Below are 24,278 nucleotides of genomic sequence, written 5' to 3' on the forward strand. Positions count from 1 at the left end.
GAATTGAAAAGGAGGTTGTGGGGTCCTTCGCCTTAGCAGATGAACCGATTCTTGGTCAGTTTGGGTTATGAAATGCAGATGGCCTTTGTATAGCTCTCTTTGAATTTGGCCTTTGCAGCCAAGAGGGGGTCATTAATGTCTCTTCAGAGATAATGGAATGCAAGTTTCTTTGATACTGCCAGGTAGCTCCTATTGTTTGAGAGTCACAGATATAATTTGAGCCATTTTAGGCTGTATCCAGTTTTAAATTTTTAAAGATGATGAGCATATCGCTGTATATTTTATTAAGAGAGCATATAGGGCGAAGTCTTGGTCCCTTTCTGATTAGGGTTAGGCTGGAGCAGAAGCAAGTTAGATCTCGGTGTGCCACAAATAATGTGGTATTAATTCGGATCAGCAGCATGTTTCATATTTTAGTTTAGCTCTGACCTGGAGTATAATCTCAGCTTTCCCTCCATGTCTCACTTTCTCATGCAAGTCTTGTCACTTAAATGTAATACACCTGCATCTCCAGCGCTTGGATTGTTGGCTATTGGGAAGAATGGGAATTTTGACTGTTTTCTTCCTCCTCCCAGTCCCTCACCCAGCAGCACTGAAGCCCAGTCAGAGCCTCCATTACAGCATCAGCTGAAATTAGCAGACTCAGCCTGGGCTGTGGATCAAGTCTGAAATCATTCTGATCTGAGATGGTTAATCACAAATGTACTGGCTGCGATATTGGGCAATTGTATTTAATGATTTCAGTACTGCCTATTGACACGCATCCTTTACAAAGATAGGTTTTTCATGAGCTGCAGTATTGATCTTCAGAAAGCTTTATTGTTCTGCAATCAATGAGTTTTAGTTGAAGAGGGTAATTGATTAACTGTCTTTCTCAAACTGATTCAAGTGTTTCTAGTGCAGCATCAACCAGAATCTGTGATGGATCCACTGATGGGTTGAGTCCACATAGAAAGTGTTGAGAGGAGTCAATAGGAACCCCAGGACAGACATTCCCAATGTAACAAATGGAGAGGCAAATAGAAGATGCTGGGTTTGCATTGTTGACCCATGGGGTTGAGATAAAGAGGATAAACTGTGATGGGTGGGGAGATTTAGATGGTTGCTGTAATTTGAGCATTCTCAGTGACACAGATAGAAGTAAATATTTGTGTTTGGAGTTGATGGTTGTCAAGATTTTACCCCTGGCTATCAGGTCAGCTCAGCTGAGAGTCTCACACAGGAGGCTGAATTATATTAAAATGTAATTTCTTAAGTGATTCTAAAATCAATCAAGGTGACTTCTCTTAAATGGAATAAATCTATCACCTCTTCATTCACTATCTTCTCCCCCTCCTGGAAGTGCTTCCTTGGATTGGAGATCAGTTCCCACAAGTCTCTCTAAATTTCTCATCCCAAGATCCATTGGGTTCAGATGTTTACATGGTGCACTTCTAGGACAGTTCCTTTATTCCTGTGCAAGCTCATGTCCTGGCTACCGGCAGTCTATTGCATGCATGGAACATCCTAGATAAGAGCATAAGAGCATAAGAAATAGGAGCAGGAGTAGGCCATCTGGCCCTTCGAGCCTGCCCCGCCATTCAATAAGATCATGGCTGATCTGTCGTGGCTCAGTTCCACTTTCCGGCCCTCTCCCCATAACCCTTAATCCCCTCTCTTATCAAAAACCCATCAACCCGCTTCTTGAAAATATTTAGCGAGGCGGCCTCCACCACTTCAATGGGTAGAGAATTCCAGAGATTCACCACCCTTTGAGTGAAGAAGTTCCTCCTCAACTCCGTTTTAAAACGCCCCCCCCTTTATCTTGAGGCTGTGCCCCCTAGTCCTACTGTCTTTTTTCAGTGGGAAGAGTCTCTCCACCTCTATCCTATCCATCCCATTCATCATCATATACGTCTCAATGAGATCTCCCCTCATTCTTCTAAACTCCAATGAGTACAAGCCTAGTTTATTCAGCCTCTCCTCATAGTTCAACCCCCTCAACTCCGGTATCAGCCTAGTAAACCTCCTCTGCACTCCCTCCAAGGCCAAAATATCTTTGCGCAGGTGCGGCGCCCAAAACTGCACACAGTACTCCAGCTGCGGCCTCACCAATGCCCTATACAGCTGCAGCAAGACCTCCCTACTTTTATATTCAATCCCCCTTGCTATGAAGGCCAGCATCCCATTTGCCTTCCTGACCACCTGCTGCACCTGCAAGCTGGGTTTTTGCGACTCATGCACAAGGACCCCGAGGTCCCTCTGCACCGTCGCCTGCTGCAGTTTTTTGCCACGTAAGTAATAGTCCTTCCTACCATTCTTCCTACCAAAGTGGACCACCTCACACTTGCCAACATTAAATTCCATTTGCCATTTCCTGGCCCATTCGCCCAGCCTATCTAGATCCTTCTGCAGACCTGATATTGACCCAGTGCATGTACAGACACACATTCTTCTAGTAAATGGGAACTCAGACTGGTTCTTGGCCGCTTTTAATCCAACAGCACCAATGCCATTTATATTGGTAATGTAGTGAAATGTTCACTGGTGTAGACACTGAAATGTGTTAGAGACAAGATCAGAAACTCCAGGATATATTTTGAAGTTAGCCTAAATCCTAACTTTTAGATTTGGTTTTGGCATCTGGGTGAGCATAAGGTGTTTCACCACAGATATGATTCAAGTGAGATATGATTCAAGCAACCCACCCAGGAAGCTTTTATCAAAACAAACTTTATTTAAGAACATAGTTAGAATATAACAAGAAAAATTAGCATAACTGTTGCCATTTATAATACTTAAACATGACAAAGTATAATTCTTTACAAATTGCTATCTCTATTATTCCAGTTTAGCAGTATCCCCATAGAAATAAATTCCTTCTTTAGAACTCAGCATAGAAACCAAAGATGCTTACATGAGTATGGAATTTTTGGCTTTCTAGTACCTCTGGAGAGTGATCCAGACAGATACTTGTTTCCTAATTATAATGCAGCAATCTCCAGACCTCAGAAGAAGAAATACAGAAAAAGTGACCTCTCTGTAAAGATCCAAAAAGCAGATTCCCTTGAGTTCTCTGTGAAAGCCTAGCTGTATCCAGTTGTAAGACCTTGCCTTTCAATCAACCTAATCAAGCGCTACTCTGCAATCCCTTCGGGGAAAACACAAACCAACAGAACCTGCATTAGTTCAGATTAAAATAAACATGGCAGCAATTAAGGTCAACCATGTTGCTACAGGAACAACACAGTACTGCTGGATTCAGATAAAACAGCTGAGTGCACAGAGCAGATCCTGCACAAGAAACATGACTAAAATACATTTCTTAAAGAGACAGTATTGTCTCAGCCGAAACCTTTCTATTGAAGATCGGACATATCCCCTATTCTCGACTTCTTCCACAGGGCCCTTCCTAAAAGGCTGGAAATAGTTTCAAACCTGTAATTTGGTAATTGAGTGAATGTTCATTGGCTGCTGAAGAAGGCAAGCACAATAAAATATTTCCAACTTCCACATTATAGAATCATAGAATCCTACAGTGCAGAGGAGGCCATTTGGCCCATCAAGTCTACACCCAACAAAATCCCACCCAAGCCATATCCCCATAACTCCATGCATTTGCCCTGGCTTGTTCCCCAGAGACTAAAGGGCAATTTACCATGGACAATCCACCTAATCTGCACACCTTTGGACTGGGGACGAAACCGGAGTACCCGGAGGAAACTCATGCAACACAAGGAGAACATGCAAACCCCACACAGTGACCCAATCCGGGTCCCTGGCACTGAGGCAGCAGTGCTAATCACAGTGCCACCATGACCCCCATATGTTAAACATCCAGGAGCCAACCCAGGTATAAACCTCCCATCATCTGGCGCATGTTTTGCAGTCTCACTTAGTGAATAAGACCAATAATGGGTGAATAAGGTGTCGGGAGTGGGAGTGTGATGTTGGGAGCTTAGGCAAAGTGGCAGAAGTGTTGTGCTCCTGCATGATTGGTTCAACACTTAGCGCATTCCAGTGCTAAATAAAAGAGGCAGAAGGAAGTGAAAAATATTCAAATCCAAGCTCTAACACCTTTAGTTCAAACTCGATTGACATGCAAGAGTTTTTTACGCAGCATATAGGGGCGGCACAGTGGTTAGCACTACTGCCTCACAGCAGGGACCCGGGTTTGATTCGTGCCTCGAGTCACTGTCTGTGTGGAGTTTGCACATTCTTCCCATGTCTGCGTGGGTTACCTCTGAGTACTCCAGTTTCTTCCCACACTCCAAAGATATGCAGGTTAAGTGAATGGCCATGCTAAATTGACCCTTAGTGTTAGGCAGATTATCAAGGCAAATAGATGGATTATCAGGGTAAATACATGTGTTTATGGAGACTGAGCCTGGGTGGGATTGTTGTGCAGGCTTGATGGGTTGAATGGCCTCCTCCTGCATGTTAGGGATTCTATGGTATTGTTCAGAACTGGAATGTCCTCAAAGAAAATGCGGGCAGGAGAATCCATAATGAATTTCCGAGGGAGAAGGAGAGAAATATTGACAAAAATTTAAAGGAAGAAAAAAGTGTTTATTTCTATAATGACTCCCGTGACCTCTGAACATACCACATTGTTTTACAGCCAAATTGTTCTTGAAGTGTTATCACAGTTGTAGTGTTGGCAAAACTGTAGCTAACAACACAAGAGCAATGAAGTAACGGCTACGTAATCTGGTTTGCTTAGTGTTGGTTCAGTCTTAGATTGCTGCTGGGTGTGCCATCCTCTGGAGAGGGTCTCAAACTCATAACTTTCTGACTCTGAGGCTGGTGTGCTACCTCTGACATGGGAAAAGGGCAGAGGAATAGGATGAAGGGAAGCGCTATTATTCTCTGCAGTAAACTTTCACAAGTCTCATTGAATTGTATTTTTCAGCCTATGTTTTATTGCTGCTAATAGTGGTGCTTCCTCAAACAGAAGGTCTTTATACCCCAAAATTTAATCTGATTTGCGTGCAGCAATGTGCCCCCGATGTGGGCCTCTTGCAGGTTCCACTATTACAGAGATGTTAAAACTGCTCAGCTTACTGATCCCAGTGAGCCAGAGCTGCCATAATACACCCCCTCGCTCCCATAACTGGCAGAACAATTTGTGTCTGAACACTGCTGTTTGAGGAAATTAAGTTTCTAAAAATAAAGCCAAATTAAGCCACATCTATAAACACATTTTCTTTGGATTTAACTCCCAAATGGATTGTACATGAGACATTAATTTGTCCTTTATTTGTTGTTACTCGCCATCCTACTTTGTAAATAACCAAAACAGACAACAGAATCAGTTGCAGCTTTTTTTAATTCTTCTGAATTTCCTTCATCCTGTACATGTTTTCCAACAGAATGTTATGCTGAACTTTATAAGACACTGGTTAAGCCTCAGCAGGAATATAGTGTGTAGTTCTAGGTACCGAGGCCTTAGGACACAGAATATTTACTCAAATAGTACAAGAGTGGGGAATTTCAGTTTTGTGAAGGGAATGGGGAAGCTGGGATCATTCCCCTTGGGCAGAGAAGATTAAGGGGAGAATTTTGATTCAACTGAAAAATCATGAAGGGTTTTGATGAGGTAAATAACAAGAAATAGTTTCCATTGGCTGAAGGGTCAGTAACCAGAGGCTTAAAGAGCCAGAGGGGAAGTGAGCATTTTGTTTTACTCGAGGAGGTGTGATCTGGGATGGAGTATCTAAAAGGATGATGAAAGTAAATTCTGTAATTACTTTCCAAAGAAAATTAAATGAAAATTTGAAAGGCAGAAATTTGGGAGAGCAGAAAATGAAACTAAAGCTCTTTTAAAGAAGTAGCAGAGGTGTGATGGCTGAATAGTCACCTGTGATGAAAGGTGCTATGATGCCCAAACATTTCCTCTGCTGTCAAGCTTGTCTACCTGAGCAAGGAACTTGTACAGTTTAAGACATTTACAAAGGTGAAGTTATCTTTGCTTGGTCCAAGCTAAAGTTCATCTCGTTTCCTGTGTTTGTGGTAGTATTTAAAAGTTGGCCAGCTTTTGTGTCTGTTTCGGGCCCTGTCAGACCTCCTGTCACACTCCCTGCTATTTTGCCTCTGCTGGAACTTATCATCCCAGGTCAAAATAATAACACCATTTTAGTGGCTGTGGCAGGCATATGATCTGGTTCACCTTGTCTGCCCACTTCCCTTCAGAGACAATCAGCGACTTGGACATTTGGCTACAAATACCATTAGATTTTTAGATGCCCTGCTAACATCTACCCCTCTGTCTCTCTCTGTCTCTCTCCCCCCTCACATTTCACCCCCCACTGCCCCCAGCACCTCACCAACACCACCACCAGGCATTGATACAGTTTCCTTTATCAGATAATGTTGCTGGCATTCAGTTATTGATGGCATTCAGTCTCTCCAAGCTTTACTGCTTTGTGACAAAATGTAACTTACTTATAACTCAATTTTGGGTAAACTGAGTTGTGTGTTTTTATTGAAGTGTCACCAGAACAGCATAGAAACTATGCCATCATTAACTAATAAAAATACATCATTTGAATTTGAATGTACTGAGACTTAACGATACCCGAGTTTGAGATAAGCGGTCTCGAGCCCCAATTCTTTGCCCTTTGCTTGATTTGCTTGACTAAAGCCCTTCGTTGCCTTAAATTGCATTTTCAGTGGAAGAGCAATGAATGGTGCCTGTAATTAACAGGTTAATCCTTCAATATGTTGAATTGCTTGTCTGTTTAATTTGATTTGAAATTCCCATTAAACATTTAACAGTGGAATATGGAACCTTTGAACAATTTTAGCTCAGTCTGGCAGAGGCATAGAAAGCATTATCACTGCATAAAGATGAAAATGAGCTTAATTCTGAGATATGGAACAGTCGGCCTGATACTGAATTTGTGAACCACCTCTTCCCCCAGAATACAGTAAATGCAGTCTTGAATTGAAACCGCCAGATTATCAGAGCCTCGTGTGGGCAAGTCAATGAAATTCCAACATATGTTTCTGCACATATGTATCGTGTCCATGTAATAGAACATCATTGTGCTACATTGTAACAACTGCTGTCAGAAGTGTCAAAACAGAGGTCCTCCCTGATGTTCTGGTCGATGTTTTCCCACAATCAACATCACTAAAACAGCTTAACTGGCATTATCACATTGCTGTTTATAACAGTAGCTGTAGCTGATGTTCCTCTGTCTACTTCTATGTTCAGATGCCAGCTGTTACAACACTACTGTGAAACAAACTGCCTTACTCGCTTCACCATTTCTTATTGACATAGAATAGAACATAGAACGTTACGGCGCAGAACAGGCCCTTCGGCCCTCGATGTTGCGCCGACCAATTAAGAAAAAAGCAATGACCCTCTAACATAAACCATTCCCTTTCCATCCATAAACCTATCCACGGACCTCTTAAACGCCCCCAAACTTGGCGCATCTACAACTGCAGCAGGCAGGGCATTCCATACCCTTACCACCCTCTGGGTAAAGAATCTACCTCTGACATCCGTCCTATAATTACCACCCCTTAATTTAAAGCTATGTCCCCTCGTGCTAGCTTTCTCCATCCGAGGAAAAAGGCTATCACTGTCCACCCTATCTAAACCTCTAATCATCTTGTACGTTTCAATAAGGTCTCCTCTTAGCCGCCTTCTTTCTAATGAAAACAACCTCAAATCCCTCAGCCTCTCCTCATAGGACCTTCCCTCCATACCAGGCAACATCCTGGTAAACCTCCTCTGCACCCTCTCCAATGCCTCCACATCTTTCTTATAATGTGGGGACCAGAACTGTACACAGTACTCCAAGTGCGGCCGCACCAGAGTTTTGTACAGTTGCAACATGACGTTGCAGCTCCGAAATTCAGTCCCCCTACCAATAAACGCCAAGGCACCGTATGCCTTCCTAACAACCTTATCGACTTGATTTCCAACTTTCAGGCATCTATGCACATATACACCTAGATCCCTCTGTTCGTCAACACTATTCAGAGTCCTACCGTTAGCCCTATACGCTACACGTTTGTTATTCCTGCCAAAGTGAATTACCTCACACTTTTCCGCATTAAACTCCATTTGCCACCTCTCGGCCCAGCTCTGCAACTTGTCCAAGCCTCTCTGTAAACTATAACACCCCTCTTCACTATCTACCACTCCTCCGACTTTGGTGTCATCAGTTCATGGGAGCTTGCTGTGCACAAATTGGCAGTCATATTGTCATGACATAAAAATTGGCGGAGTTGCAGATCGTGACAAGGATTGCCAAAGGGTATAGATTGCAGACTTGGATAGAGAAATGGCAGAATGATAAATGCGAGGTGGTGCATTTTGGAAGATCAATCTGGTGCGAATTATACAGTAAATAATTGAACCCTTTCCCACCTCTGCACCAAAAGCACTTGATGCTCACTTTTTGCACCATTCAGAGAAGTCTGTATTGCCATACAGAGGGTCTGAGCGTACAAATCCAAGGATCCCTGAAAGTGGCATCACAGGTGGATTAGGTGGTCAAAAAGGCATACAACGTGCTTGCCTTCATCAGCTGGAGCATGAGTATAAATGTTGGCAAATTGTTACAGCTCTATAAAACTTTAGTTAGGCCGCATTTGGAAATTGTGTGCAGTTCTGGTAGCCACATCAACAGTAGGATGTGGATACTTTGGTGAGGGTGCAAAGAAGGTTTACCAGTATGTTGCCTGGTCTGGAGGGTTTTAGGTATGAAGAGACGTTGGATAAACTCATTGTTTTCACTGGAAAGATGGAGGCTGAGGGACGACCTGAAAGAAGTCCACAAGATTATGAGGGGCATGGATAGGGTGGATAGTCAGAGGCCTTTTGCACAGGGTGGAAAGTTCAACTACAAGAGGGCATAGGTTCAAGGTGAGAGAGGTTAAGTTCAGGGGAGTTCTGTGGGGAAAGTTTTCCTCACAGAGGATGGTGGGTGCCTGGAATGTGCCGTCAGTGGAAGTGGTGGAAGCAGGCACAATAGCAACTTTCAAGGCGTACCTTGATAGGCACATGCACAGGAGACTAACAGAGGGATAGAAACCACTATCGGCGCAGGCATGGTGAGCCAGAGGTTCTTGGCCTATGCTATATTGTTCTTTGTTCTATATTCTCTATGCTATAGCAATGACTATGTTTCAAAAAGTATTTAATTTGGCTAGAAAGAACTTTGGGATGACCTGAGACCATGAAAGGCACTATGTAAATGCATATTATTTTTAATTATAGATTATGAACCTCAGATGTTCTTTCTGTTTTTATCCAATTCAATCCAACCAAAGTCCAATTCAGTCTCCACAAGTGAGACAATCCAGATCCAAGCTGACCGGACAGGCTGGGCACTTCCTATCTTGGGCTTGACCTACGTGATCCAAGCTGATTGGAGCAGGCATTACACCTTCTCCAAGGCTTGATCTCATTTGCATCTTAGCCAAAAGCCTAGATGCCACTTGAAAAAATTGCTTCAAATGAGCCTCATGACTTCAATCAAGTGCAGCATAGCAAAACTACACTTGATTTTAGTTAAAAGGCCGAGATTATGAACATTAAATGCGGCACACTGGAATCACCTTACAAAAATTGCACTGAAGAAACTTCTCTGGTGCAAAAAGTGGGCATCAAGTGCTTTTGGTGCAGAGGTGGGAAAGTAGATTGCTTTCTCCTGGCAGCTCAGAGTTATTTTCCTGTCTTTGTTTCAGCTGCTCAGAGTTGATTCTTCTGGGAGACCACAACTGCTGGGTTCAGATGTTCTATTTACATTGAAATCCATGTAATTGGAGTGTTAATGTTTGTGTTCCTGCAGATGTGCAAAGTGTCACTCAGTGCTGTTTCACTTTATATGAATATTGATGATCAAAGTCTAAACTTGAGCATGAATAACATTTTTCAGTTCCACTGTCTGGTTCTACCATTTTCAGATCGCATGAATCCCTCTCTTTCTCCCTTCCTCCCTCCTTCCCCTTGATCCCAGAAAAGCATGATTTTTTAATTCCCAAACATAGCCATTACTGTGGTTCCTGGAAGTAAAATTTCTAATGAAGAACCATACAGGATAGCGCAGTCATTTCAGCTATGCACCTGCCACTAGCACCCTGTATAATCTGCAGAATGTACTGTGGGAAATTGCTCTGTTATTTTCACTCCTCCCTCTCTCTGTCTCTTTCTCACTCCATGTGATAACTTGCACTGTAGCTGTGGCGTTGGTGAATTGGGGCTACAGCAGAGGTATGTGGCTGTACTGCACTTTGATTTGAAGTCAGAATCAGTGCCTGATGCAGAAAGTGCAATTTTAATCTTGGTGTAGAACCAGCATTTTAGCCTATGTGATTCTAGTGTATGTGTTTTAACAATAAAAATTGTTGATAAAACATCCTAATAAAATTATCGATAAACATCCTAATAGAACTCTTCATTTATATTGCAGATGTTCCGGCACACAGACAGCCTCTTCCCCATGTTGCTGAAGACACTTTCTGATGAATCAGATGAGGTGAGCCCTCATTTAGAGCATAGAGTCATAGAGGTTTACAGCATGGAAACAGGCCTGACTTGTCCATGCCACCCTTATTTTTAAAACCCCTAAGCTAATCCCAATTGCCTGCATTTGGCCCATATCCCTCTATACCCATTGTACCCATTGTTGTGGGAAAATCACCACTTGGAGTCAGACTTAAAGATTCAACACGCAGTTTTATTGGACAAAATTTTGGGAGATGCGCTGAACATAAGAACATAAGAAATAGGAGCAGGAGTAGGCCATCTAGCCCTTCGAGCCTGCCCCGCCATTCAATAAGATCATGACTGATCTGAAGTGGATCAGTTCCACTTTCCCGCTTTCTCCCCATAACCCTTAATTCCCTTGTCTATCAAAAACCTATCTACCCGTGACTTAAATATATTTAGCGAGGTAGCCTCCACCACTTCAACGGGCAGAGAATTCCAGAGATTCACCACCCTTTGAGTGAAGAAGTTCCTCCCCAACTCCGATCTAAACTGCCCACTTATCTTGAGGCTGTACCCTCTAGTACTGCTTCCCTTTCTAAGCGGGAAGAATCTCTCTACCTCTACCCTATCCATCCCTTTCATTATCTTATACGTCTCTACAAGATCCCCCCTCATCCTTCTAAACAAGTACAGACCCAGTCTATTTAGTCTGTCTTCATGGTCCAATCCCCTCATCTCCGGTATCAGCCGAGTGAACTTCCTCTACACTCCCTCCAAGGCCAATATATCCTTGCGCAAGTGCGGTGACCAAAACTGCACACAGTACTCCAGCTGCGGCCTCACCAGTACCCTGTATAGTTGGAGCAAGACCTCCCTACTTTTATATTCTATCTCCCTCGCTATAAAGGCCAGCATCCCATTTTTCCGACTCATGCACAAGGACCCCCAGGTCCCTATGCACTGGAGCATGCTGCAGCTTTTCTCCCTTTAAATAGTAATCCCTCCTACTATTATTTCTGCCAAAGTGGATAACCTCACACTTGCTAACATTATACTCCATCTGCCAGGTCCTCGCCCACTTGCTTAGCCTATCCAGATCCCTCTGCAGACTTTCCACACCCTCCAAGCAATTTGCTTTTCCACTCATCTTTGTGTCATCAGCAAATTTCGTCACCCTACACTCAGCCCCCTCCTCCAGATTATCTATATAAATGGTAAATAGCTGAGGCCCCAGCACCGATCCCTGCGGCACTCCACTAGTCACCAACCGCCAATCAGAATAGCACCCATTAATACCAACTCTCTGCTTCCTATTAGACAACCAATCCTCTATCCATGCTAACACTTTACCCACAACTCTGTGCACCCTAACCTTCTGTAGCAACTTTTTATGAGGCACCTTATCAAACGCCTTTTGAAAATCTAAAAACGCCACATCCACCGGTTCCCCTCTGTCTACTGCACTAGTCACATCCTCATAGAAATCCAATAAATTCGTCAAACACGACTTCCCCTTAACGAATCCGTGCTGCGTCTGCTCTATCAAACCATTCTTTTCTAGGTGCCTTGCTATTTCTTCTTTGATGATGGATTCAAGCATTTTTCCAACTACAGACGTTAAACTAACCGGCCTATAATTCCCTGCCTTTTGTCTGCTACCTTTTTTAAACAGCGGCGTAACATTAGCCGTTTCCCAATCTTCCGGCACTTCCCCGGAATCCAGCAAATTTTGATAAATAATTACTAAGGCATCCACTATCACCTCTGCCATTTCTTTCAGAACCCTGGGATGCAGTCCGTCCGGCCCTGGGGACTTGTCCACCTTCAGTCCCATTAGCTTATCAAGCACTAACTCTCTAGTGACAGTAATCGCATTCAGGCCCTCAACTCCTACCATCCTTCTGTCTTTAATATCCGGCAAACTATTCGTGTCCTCCTCCATGAAGACCGAGGCAAAAAACTTATTTAAGGCCTCAGCCATTTCCTCATCTCCCACCGCTAAATCCCCCCTCTCATCCTCTAAGGCTCCAACATTCACTCTAGCCAGCCTCCTCCTCTTCATATATTTGTAAAAACTTTTACTGTCCTTTTTTATATTTTGTGCTAGTTTAGCTTCATAGTCTATCCTTCCTTTCTTTATCACCTTCTTAGTCATTCTTTGTTGATTTTTAAATTTTTCCCAATCTTCTAATCGCCCACTACTTTTAGCCACTCTGAACGCATGAGCTTTTAATTTAATACTCTCCTTTATTTCCTTTGACAACCACGGTTGGTTATCCCTTCTCCTACATTCCTTCTTTACCATCGGAATATATTTCTGCTGAGTACCAAAAAAGATCTCCTTAAAAATCGTCCACTGTTCCTCAGCTGTCCTACCAACCAATCTGCGCCCCCAATCTACATTTGCCAATTCCTTTCTCATCCTCTCATACTCCCCTCTGCTCAAACAGAGGACACAGGTTCGGGACCCTACTTTCTCATCCTCCATCTGCATCAAAAACTCAACCATACAATGATCGCTCATCCCAAGAGGATCCCTCACAATAAGATCCCTAATTCTACCTGCCTCATTACACAACACCAGATCTAAGATAGCTCGCTCTCTCGTAGGTTCCGTCACACACTGTTCAAGGAAACTATCCCGAGAGCATTCCAAAAACTCTTCCTCAAACCCACCGCATCCAACTTGGGTCAACCAATCAATATGCAGATTAAAATCCCCCATAATTATCGCCGTTCCATTTCTGCACACATCATTTATTTGCTTGTTTATAGCCCGCCCCACGTCTAAGTTATTATTTGGGGGCCTATAGACCACGCCCACCAGTGTCTTCCTCCCCTTACTATTCCTTATCTCCACCCACAGTGATTCCACGTTTTGCTCTTTGGAGCCTATATCTTCCCTTACTACTGCCCTGATATTATCCTTAATTAACAGAGCTACCCCACCCCCTTTTTCCTCCCTTCCTGGACATTCAGCTCCCAGTCCCTGTCACCCTGCAACCACGTTTCCAAAATAGCCACTAGACCATACCCATTTGTGCTGATCTGCACCATCAGCTCATTCACTTTGTTCCGAATGCTTCGTGCATTCAGGTAGTGTATTTATACCAGCCTTCATCTGGACCTTATTTGAAGGAACGCTACTAACCTTTCTCATGCCCCCTACTCCTTTTGTCATTGGGACATCTCAACATTTTCCCGTGCCCATACCCTCTCTTTTACTTTAGATTTTGCAATTTCTCCCGCCCCTGCTCCCTACCACACCCCTGGGCTCTCGTACAACTAGGAGCTGGGCTCTCTGCAGTGCACACAGTCACCTTCTCAACTTTAAAATGGCAGTGGAGCATCTTTTATACATGTCCAAATAATGGGCAAGTACGGACATTAGCCGTTAGCTCGTCCTTACACGTAAAGGAGATACATTTTTGCATTTATTGCCTCCCAACTGATCTCATTACCAGAACTCATTGTTTTGGCTGTGCTTTATCTCAAGCTAAGGTGTCTCAAGATCTGATTTATTTCCTGCAGTAATTTAGACACTAACAGGTTTTAACTCTTTGGTGTCAATGTCTGTGCCCAAGCCAGTACATCTTAATGTCTTTCCCAGAGTCCATTTTGTGCCAGGTAACCATCTTGTATTCTTTAATTTTGATTTTACTCCAACAACTAAAATTGGTCAGGATTATGATGTAATAATCTGATGGACCAACAATAGCAGCATCGTGGGTCCAGCAATTGATATGCCTGACCCGTAACCAAAGATCGCGCGTTCACAGGTAGATGTCCACTTTCTCATCCTTTCCTCCGTCGTCGTCGTTGTCCTTGGTGTCTTTGGGTGTTCCCATCAGGTGTTCTTCGGTGACCACACTGGCCCCTGGCGCAATCCAAGTCATCATAACATTAAGGCATCCGACAATTAGGCAACAGACATTATTGCAAGGAGAATGATCAGTCCATGCATTAAATGGGCCCTCCAGGATCCTCCCAATAACCATTCGAGCCAACTATTCCCCTTCTTGGGGCCTTATCTAAAGTCATTGAGCTGCTTTCTTATGTCATTAATGACTTGGATGATATTGTAGGATTCAACTGTAACATGCATTATACATTTGTCTCCTATTTTTGTGCATACTCCCCCCTGTTGAGCTAACTGATATTATATGCGCAGCAGACTAATCCAATTCTTGGTTGACAGCCTCCAGTGCCTTTGATGTACTGTTTTGCAGGATGGTTAATCCACAGATAATATGGTTTCTATTTTTGGCACTAATTACTCCTGCTGCCAGTGTGGCCGGGACTTCTGAATCGGCACACAATGGCCCAGGTCGTTCTCTTTCTCCGGATATGCCCCTTGTGAGGGCAGAGAACAGTGAATGGTCCTATTGTTCCTACTGCAATAGGAGGGTTGGTGTTGCTGTCGTGAAGGCGCCATTGAGGAGGAACACAAATCCCTTCTTGGCCTGATAGCATTTAATATCCTGGTTATTGGTCTGTACGAACTGTATATACCGCCAATTGCTCAGTTCACTTGACCTTCTGCCCGATGCTACTAACTGGTAAGTGTCAAATGGGTATGTCCATTTGGCTGAGCTGACGTGAGTCCCATTACACTGACCACAAATGAGTTCCTCCCTGCAGTTACGTTCAGGCATCTTTGTTTGTTACAGGTACAAATGAACTAGCCTCTGTTTATCCAAAAGCGTTGACGGACACACCGTGTTTGTACACAGGAAACATCCTTGGGGACCAAGGCATATGCACATCCCCATCGCTGCCCCAAGAAGCAAAGCGGGTAGCTTGCAGCATCTGAGCATATTCTTCCTCTCACCCCCTGGAGCCTCCTGCACACAGGATCTGTGGGATTTATTAGCTCCACTCATCTTCCATGTATACCCCTTTTATATTTGCCTGATTGTCCTTTACATGGTGCATCCAAGGTATCTGCCATATGAGAGTCGTGGGATGCCCACCCAAGGGCGACCACAAATAGGGCTTCTACTGATTGGGCTAGTGGGTAACACACAGTTCAATTACCGTGTAAATGTACATGAGCCTTGTAGAATAAGTTATCTTCTAGCCCTGTCAATCTTACAATCACGACAACATAGAGTGACACAATTATATACACGATCTGAGACATGTTCACAACAGGCAAATATCAATCTTATTACTCTGTTAACAATTTCTCAGACTGTATTGCCAACCCGAACGTGTCAGTTAATCTTGCTTGTAGTCGTCACCTGTTTTGGGGAAAGCAGTCTGGTCACTTTATGGCTTACTTGTTAATATCACTCATTCGTTTCTTTGTATAATTTCGGCTGGGTCCAATGTTTCCATACACCTTTCCCCCTTATGTCCAGAAAGGTACAGGTATCTCCACTAATTATAACCTCATATGGCCCATTCCATTTTGGTGCAGTCCCTGGTTTTTCAGGTAATGTTTTTACCAAGACATGCCTTCCCGCTCAAGTTTTCTCTGTGTGTCTGTTTCTTCCTGATTACCCTTTACTAATTTATGCATCTCTTTTAGTTGGGCACTTAGTCCCAAAACGTATCATTTGATTTTGTATTTTAGTGGGCCTACGTCAGCCCCACCTGTTATGATGCTTTCTGGTAATCCAGTTGTCCGGTTTGTGGTGGCTCTTAACCTCATGGGCAATACTTCTGTCCACGTTTTTCCTGACATTTGCATGGCCTTGGTCAGGGCATTCTTAAGGGTTCTGTTCATGTGTTCCACCATTCCAGAACTCTGCGGGTGGTAGGGGATGTGGAATTTTTGTTTTATTTCCATCAGTTGGCACACTGTTTTTATAACCTTTCTGGTGAAGTGTGTCCCTTGATCCAAATCAGTTTGTATGGGTATTGCCCATCTAGGGATTACCTTCTCAGCCAATATTTTAGCCACCATAGTAGCAGTACAGTTTCTGGTAGGGAACGCTTCTACCCACCTGGTAAACTGGTCTATAATAACCAGACAATAGGTTTTGCCATGGGTTTGTTGCAGTGGCCTTCTGAAATCTATTTGCAAATGTTCCCAGGGCCCCTTTGGTCAGGCCTGGTGTCCCATCTTAATTTTTATGGGTCAACTTGTGTTGTATTGCGCACATATCACACATTGGTGACAATGTCGGGCTATGTCCTTTCCCATTCCTTTCTACAACCATTCTTTTTCTATACTAGTTGCCATGGCCTCTTTTCCCATATGTGAGAGTCCATGGTGTAGTTCCAAGAGGGTATTTTTTATGCTCTCTGGCGCCATTACCTTGTCATTTCATCTCCAAACATCCGTCCCTCTGCTCACTCCCTGTGCTTCCCACTTCCCCTTTTCCTCTTACGAGGTATCCTCGTGTAAGTCCCAAATATCTATTTTGTCTCCTGTCTGGCCCGTTACTGCTTTTGTTACTATACTCACAAAGCCATGCTGACTGTCCCTAATCAGTCCTTGCATTTCTAAATGCCTGTAGACCCTGTCTCTCAAAATACCGAGCTTATAAAAAAATGTTTGGTGCTTGCATGTTGCACTTTGGTTGTTACCTTGTTGTACCCTACGGCCTGGAAGCAGTTTGATTCATTAATCATTTTGTACAGAGGCCACGTTATCTGAGGATTAATGATGACTCTACCTGTCATTCAACTCACAGGGTTTAAAGCAGTTTTGCACTGCAATACCAAACAAAATAGTTACAGGTAACACTAAATAGTAATTCACTTTGTGTTTAAAAGTGAGTTATTCAGTAATTTAAATAACACAAGTAAAACAATTTTTAAAAATTGTAGGATTAGCATTTTTATATTGAGTAAAATTACAGAACATTTATGGTTAGGAAAACAGAGAAACTTGATAAAGTGCAATATATGAAATACAGCAAAGAAAATGCATAGCAAGTGAGTTATCCTTTAACTGAATTTCAGGTTTTAAAAGTTAATTTATGGACATGCACAAGGATTGCCTAGTGATGGAGTGCTCCAAGAATCAGAGGATGCTTCTAAACTGAAAACTCTTTTGAACCTTATTCTCAAAGTCTGATTTCTAAAAGCTTTTAATGTTGCATGCAATCATTATTACTGATTATTACATTATTATTTATAACTGAAAAGTAAAGATGTTATATGACTAGAATTTGATAGAATTTCCATGGCTAAATCTGCCGCACTGGGGGAAGGCTAACTACAGCCGGATTAGGGGGGATTTGGTTGCCGTTGATTGGAAGAGGCTGTTTGAGGGTAAATCCACATCTGGCATATGGGAGTCTTTTAAGGAGCAGTTGATAGGAGTGCAGGACAGGCATGTGCCTGTAAAAAGGAAGGACAGGAAAGATAGGATTCGAGAGCCATGGATAACCAGAGAAATTGTGGGCTTAATCAAAAAGAAAAAGGAGACATACATAAAATCCAGGCAGCTAAAAACAGAGGAAGCGCCAAAGGAATACAGAGAAAGTAGAAAAGAACTCAAACAGGGAGTTAGAAGGGCAAAAAGGGCTTATGAAATGCCCTTGGCAGACAGGATTAAGGAGAATCCCAAGGCATTTTATACATGCGTTAGGAACAAGAGGGTTGTCAGAGAAAGAGTCGGATCTCTGGAACAAAGGAAGGGAATTATGCTTAGAACCCAAGGAAGTAGGTGAGATCCTAAATGAATACACTGCATTAGTTGGATGCAAAGGAGAGGGACACATTGATAGTATCTCAGAGGGATGTGTAAACCCGTTAGAACAAATCACAATTACAAGGGAGGAAGTGTTAGGTGCTTTAGGAAGCATTAAGGTAGACAAATATGCAGGGCCAGATGGCATCTGCTCTAGATTACTGAGGGAGACAAGACATCTTTGTTTCTTCATTGGACACGGGTGAGGTCCCAGAGGATTGGAGGATAGCAAATATGTTCCCGTTATTTGAGGAGGGTAGCAAGCATAACCCGGGTAATGATAGGCCAGTGAGCTTGACGTCCATGGTAGGGAAATTGTTGGAGAAGGTCCTTTAGAGATAGGATCTATATGCATTTAGAACAGAGAAGTCTCATTAGCGATAGACAACATGGTTTTGTACGAGGGAAGTCATGCCTCACAAATTTGGTTGAGTTTTTTTGAGGTGACAAAAATGATCGACAAGAGAAGGGCCATGGATGTCAGCTACATGGATTTTAGTAAAGCATTTGATAAGGTCCCTCATGACTGGCTGGTGCAAAAGGTTAAATCATACGGGATCAAGGGTGAACTAGCTAGATGGATTCAGAACTGGCTTGGCCATAGAAATCCCACAACAACAGCTTAAAGTCCGACAAGTTTATTTGTAGCAAACACTCCAAGCTTTTGGAACAGGCTGCCCCTTCATCAGGTGGCTGGGAGTTCTGATCACAAACAGGGCACAAAGACACAAACTCACATTCCAATCATTATGCATGTAAATTGAGTTTGTGTCTTTGTGCCCTGTTTGTGATCGGAACTATATTCCTATATTCAAGAAAGGGAATAGGGATAGCCCAGGAAATTATTGACCGGTGAGGCTAACCTCAGTGGTTGGTAATTTGATGGAGAAGATCCTGAGGGACAGGACTTATGAACATTTAAGGAAGTTTAGTACGCTCAAAAGGAGTCAGCATGGCTTTGTCAAAGGCAGATCGTTCCTTATGAATTAGATGCGCACTCATTAAAAATGAGCGCTGATTTATTCACTGACTCAATCTAAATATTGAGAAACCTGAAGCATCAGCAAAACTTCAGCAAAAACTGGACCATTTTGAGGAGAACCATTTTTAATTTATTTCCTTTGTTTAATGGTGAAATTTTACTGCATAACATCTGGGAAGTGAGATGAAAGCGTGTAAAATCATTGGCATCGATGCACCCCTCCCCTCTGAGCGCAACACATTCCATACCCGTTTTGAACAAGAGGTCAGCGAGAGCACACTGCACCCAGGAAGACTCAGACGGAGCTGTATCCGAGGTCACCATCGCAGACACCAGAAGAGCCTTCTCAAAAGTCAACCCGTGGAAAGTGACTGGCCTGGATGGGGTACTGCATGGAGTAGCTGGCAGGAGTACTTGCACACATCTTCAACCCCTCTTTATACCAATCTAAGATCCCTATATGCTTCAAGAAAATGACCATCGTCCCAGTACCAAAGAAAAACCAGGCAGTGTGCCTTAATGATTATCATTTGGTGGCTCTCACATTCATCATTATGAAGTGCTTCAAAAAGGTGATCATGGCACAAATCAGTTCCAGCTCCCAGATACAGTTCATCTACCCCTGCAACATGTCCACAGCAGATGCCATCTCCCTTGCCCTGCACTCAACCCTGGAACACCTAGATGATAAAGGCGCCTATATCAGACTCCTATTTATTAACTACAGCTCAGCCTTCAACACCATTATTCCTACAAAACTCATCTCCAAACTTCATGTCCTGAGGCTCAGCTCCTCCCTCTGCAACTGGATCCTAGACTTCATAACCCGCAGACCGCAATCAGTAAGAATAGGTGAGAACACTTCTTCCATGATCATCCTCAACACTGGTGCACCACAGGGATGTGTCTTCAGCCCTTCACTATATTCCTTACAAACCTATGACTGTGTGGCCAAATTCCCTTCCAACTCGATTTCCAAGTTGCTGATGACACCACCAGTGGATCAGATCTCAAACAATGATGAGACAAAGTACCGGAAAGAGAGAATTTGGTGACCTTGTGTGACGACAATAATCTCTCCCTCAGTGTCACAAAATGCAAGAGGTAGTTATCGACTTCAAGAAGCCTAGTGGGGACATGCCCCTGTCTACATCAATGGGTACAAAGTGAAAATGATTGAGAGCTTCAAGTTTTTAGCCCAGATCACCAACAACTTGTCCTGGTCCCTTCATGCCAACACTAAAGCTAAGAAAGCCCACCAAAGCCTCTACTTTCTCAGGAAGCTAGGAAAACTTGTCATGTCCGCTACAACCCTCACCAACTTGTACCAATGCACCATAGAAAGCATTCTTTCTGATTGTATCACAGCTTGGTATGGCTCCTGCTCTGTCCAAGACAGCAAAAGGTTGTGAACAAAGCCCAGTCCATCACTTGAATCAGCCTCCCAGACTCTTGTCTACACTTTCTGCTGCCTCAGAAAAGCAACCAGCATAATCAAGGACCTCAAGTACCCTGAACATACTCTCTCCCACCACCTTCTATCTGGAAAAAGATACAAAAATCTGAGGATATGTACCAACCGACTTGACTAGCTTCTTTCCTGTTGCAGTCAGACTTTTGACTGGACTTACCTTATATTAAGTTGATCTTTCTCTACGCCCTAGCTATGAATGTAATACTACATTCTACATTCTCTGATTTGCTTCTCCATGTGTGGTACGTTTTGTCTCTATAGCACATAAGAAACAATACTTTTCACCGTACACTAATACATGTGACAATAATAAATCAAATCAAATAGAGTAGGGTCTCTGGATATTGCTGTTCCTAGTGACATTATGCAGGCACAGTGATTATTATTGACCAGTTATATTTAAATCTTGGTGTCTGCTGGCATATGGGCACTTTGCCAATATTGAAAGAATTTTAAATTAAACCTAAAATGCTTCCATGTGGTCTTTAGTTGCAGTGCACATCTTGTGAAGCCCAAGTATATGGGGGTGTGCTTTAGAAGATGGGGTAGCCCAAGAGGGTCCTGCATCATTTGGCATAATGCAGGATGTACTCAGATGACTGACATGTTTCCAGAGTTAAAGTACACCTTTAGTGTTGGTGGGCATTGAGCACAACTATACATTGACATGATGGCTGGAGTATAACTGGCCTGTGAACTGAGTTCAGAATATTTGTATGTTAGAATTACATAGAATTTACAGCACAGAAACATTTGCCATTCAGCCCAACTGATATTGCTGCTATCTACACAAACCTCCCCTCACCTATCTTAATCCAACCCAATTGGCATATCCTTCTATTCCTTTCCTCATTTGCTTATCAAGCTTCTCCTTAAATGTATCTATGCTATTCACCTCAGCTACTCCCTTCCATTTTGATTTATCATTGTCACATGTATTGGTGTACAGTGAAAAGTAATGTTTCTTGTACTCTATACAGACAAAGCAAACCGTTCGTAGCGTACATACGGGAGAAGGAAAGGAGAGGATGCAGAATGCAGTTTACAGTCATAGCTGGAACTTAGAGGTAGAGTACAGTTTTAAAAGCATAGAACGAGAGTGAAAGATAGAATTATAGAGTATGCTGGGGTTCCTGCGCTATCTTGAATGTGTATTGGTGAGTTCCACATTTTTACCAATCTCTAGATAAATATATTCGATCTGAACTCCTTCCAGGATTTATTAGCGACTATTTTACATTTATGGTTCCTGGTTTTGAAATTTTTCACCAATTTACATGCTTTTTCTACGTCTACTCTATCAAGCCCCTTAATAAATTAAACAACTTGGTTTGCTGCTTTGGATTGTGTGTAGGGAATAAGTTTGGAATAAATGGTCACCATGTCAGGAAGTAGGGACAATAATCTCGAAAGTAGACTTTTAAAAAAATATATATAATTAAACTGCAAAGCTTTAAATCTCCATTTGTTGCTGCAGGCCATTCTCCCCCAGTGTCTTATCTCAGTAGGTTTATTTGAAACACCTAGAAATATTTTGACAGAATGACTTGTGTTAAGTGAGTCTAGATTTTTGACAGTGGCAAATGATGAAGGCTGTCAAAAGAGAACAACTATTTTCCCCTCTCTCGTCTCTCCTCTTAAACAGATTAAATATTTTCCAGCCACAGCCACTGAGTGACGAATTAGACTTCTTTGAAGTTAATTTAATCCGGAGAAACATATTGAAGGATCAGTCATATTAAACTATTCATTATATGGATATTCTAAATTGAGCCATGAATCCAAGCCTTTATCTCCCACCACCCCCCCACTCCTGTCCTTCCTCAAGCATTTAATATGCAATGTCTGTATCTTGATCCACAGTTTAATTCTAACCATTTGATGATTATTGCCACTAAAGAAAGCAGAGCCGCCTTTTTCTGCCTTGATCTTTGCTATTGCGCAAATGGCAGCTGAAGTATATCCGTCCCCTGTAGCACTAATGTGCTCTGTAACCACCCTTAGCTTGCAATTCTGCAAAACTAGATCATGACACATCGTCATGCTTTTGATCTTAAATTTGAGCCTGGCACCATTTCAGCTTTCAGGATTCTTGCCTGTTTGGCCATGTAATGTAATGACTTTAATGTAATTTGTGTGAATTTAATAATAAACTAAATTATCCAAAGCTCTGGAACTTTGTCTCCAAATTCTGCCTTTCTGCCTCTTTCCTTACAATGTTCCTTAAAACCTATCTTTGACCAAGTTTTTGATCATCTGTCCTAAAATCTCGTCAAGTGGCCCATTGTCTGATTTTTGTCTGATGATGCCTCTGCAAAATGCCTTGAAACATTATGTCAAAGGTGCTATATAAATACGGGCTGTTGTTATGCTAATGAGCATCCACACTACATTGGCTGCTAATTTGCATTTCTTGCCAATTTAAATCTGGGAGATGGCTTTAGTGCTCATTAACAGTCAGTTCTGTTTAATGTTAAAGTACTTAATGTAGAGAAGTGTGAAATGATTCACTTTGGTAGGAAGTATGCAGAGAGATGATACAAAATAAAGGATACAAGAGCAGAGACTTAAGTGTATATATACACATTATTAAAGGTGACAGGGAAGGTTGAGAGAGCAGTTAATAAACTAAACAGTATGTATAAGTAGAGCGAGAACACAAAAACAAGGAGGTTGTATTAAACCTGTATAAAATAATAATTCAGCCTCAGATGGAGTATTGTGTCCAAATTGGGCATCACACTTTAGGATGTGAGGTATTAAGAGAGGGTATGGAAAAGATTTTCTCAAATGGGTCCAGGGATGAGGAAATTCAGTTCTGTAGATGGATTGGAGAAGTTAGGACTGTTTTCCACTTGGAGGAGAGAAGGTTGAGAGAGATTTGATAGAGGTATTCAAAATCAGGGGATTGGACAAAGTTTGCTAGGGAGAATCTGTCCCCATTGGTGGAAGGATTGAGAACCAGAGGGCACAAATTTAAGATAATTGGCAAAAGAAGCAATGGTGAAATGAGAAGACATTTTTCATGCAGCAAGTGGTTAGGACCTGGAATGCACTGCCTGAGTGTGTGGTGGAGGCAGGTTCAGTTGAAGCACTCAAAGGGGAATTGGATCAGTATCTGAAAACAAAACATTTTCTGGGCTACAGGGAAAATGATGTGGAGATGCTGGCGTTGGACTGGGGTAAACACAGTAAAAAGTCTGACAACACCAGGTTTAAGTCCAACCGATTTATTTGATAGTAAACTCTCAAGCTTTCGAGGTTAAGCTCTTCTTCAGGTGAATGGAGAGTTCTGGCCTCAGACAGAGCATATAAAGCACAGACAGTTTACAGATTACTGATTAGAATGCGAATCTTTACACCTAACCTACTATTCAAGTCTTAAAGTGGCTAACAATGTGAGTAGAAGGAGCACTGATCACAGGCTAAAGAGATGTGTATTATCTCCAGACAGTACAGTAGGTGAGGTTTTGCAAACCCAGGCAAGTCATGGGGGTTACAGATAGTGCGACATGAACCCATGAGACCATCCTCGTGTGCGGAACTTGGCTATCAGTCTCTGCTCAGTGACTCCGTGCTGTCGTGTGTCGTGAAGGCCGCCTTGGAGAACGCTTACCCGAAGGTCAGAGGCTGAATGCCCATGACCACTGAAGTGTTCGCCAACAAGAAGGGAACAGTCTTGCCTGGTGATTGTCGAGCGATGTTCATTCATCCGTTGTCGTAGCGTCTGCACGGCCTC

At 42.7% G+C, this 24,278-nt stretch overlaps 1 protein-coding gene across 1 annotated transcript in view; it reads left to right on the forward strand.

The window, feature by feature from the left end:
- vac14 (vac14 homolog (S. cerevisiae)) overlaps positions 1–24,278 on the forward strand; it is a 347,166-nt gene that overhangs the window by 90,220 nt on the left and 232,668 nt on the right. The window contains exon 13 of the mRNA XM_080187225.1: positions 10,416–10,481. Coding sequence (XP_080043351.1) covers positions 10,416–10,481 — 66 coding nt within the window. The remainder of the gene's footprint in view (positions 1–10,415; positions 10,482–24,278) is intronic.

Source organism: Carcharhinus amblyrhynchos, chromosome 4 (genome assembly GCF_965287045.1).
Source record: "Carcharhinus amblyrhynchos chromosome 4, sCarAmb.v2.hapA, whole genome shotgun sequence".
In the NCBI taxonomy this organism is placed as follows: Eukaryota; Metazoa; Chordata; class Chondrichthyes; order Carcharhiniformes; family Carcharhinidae; genus Carcharhinus; species Carcharhinus amblyrhynchos.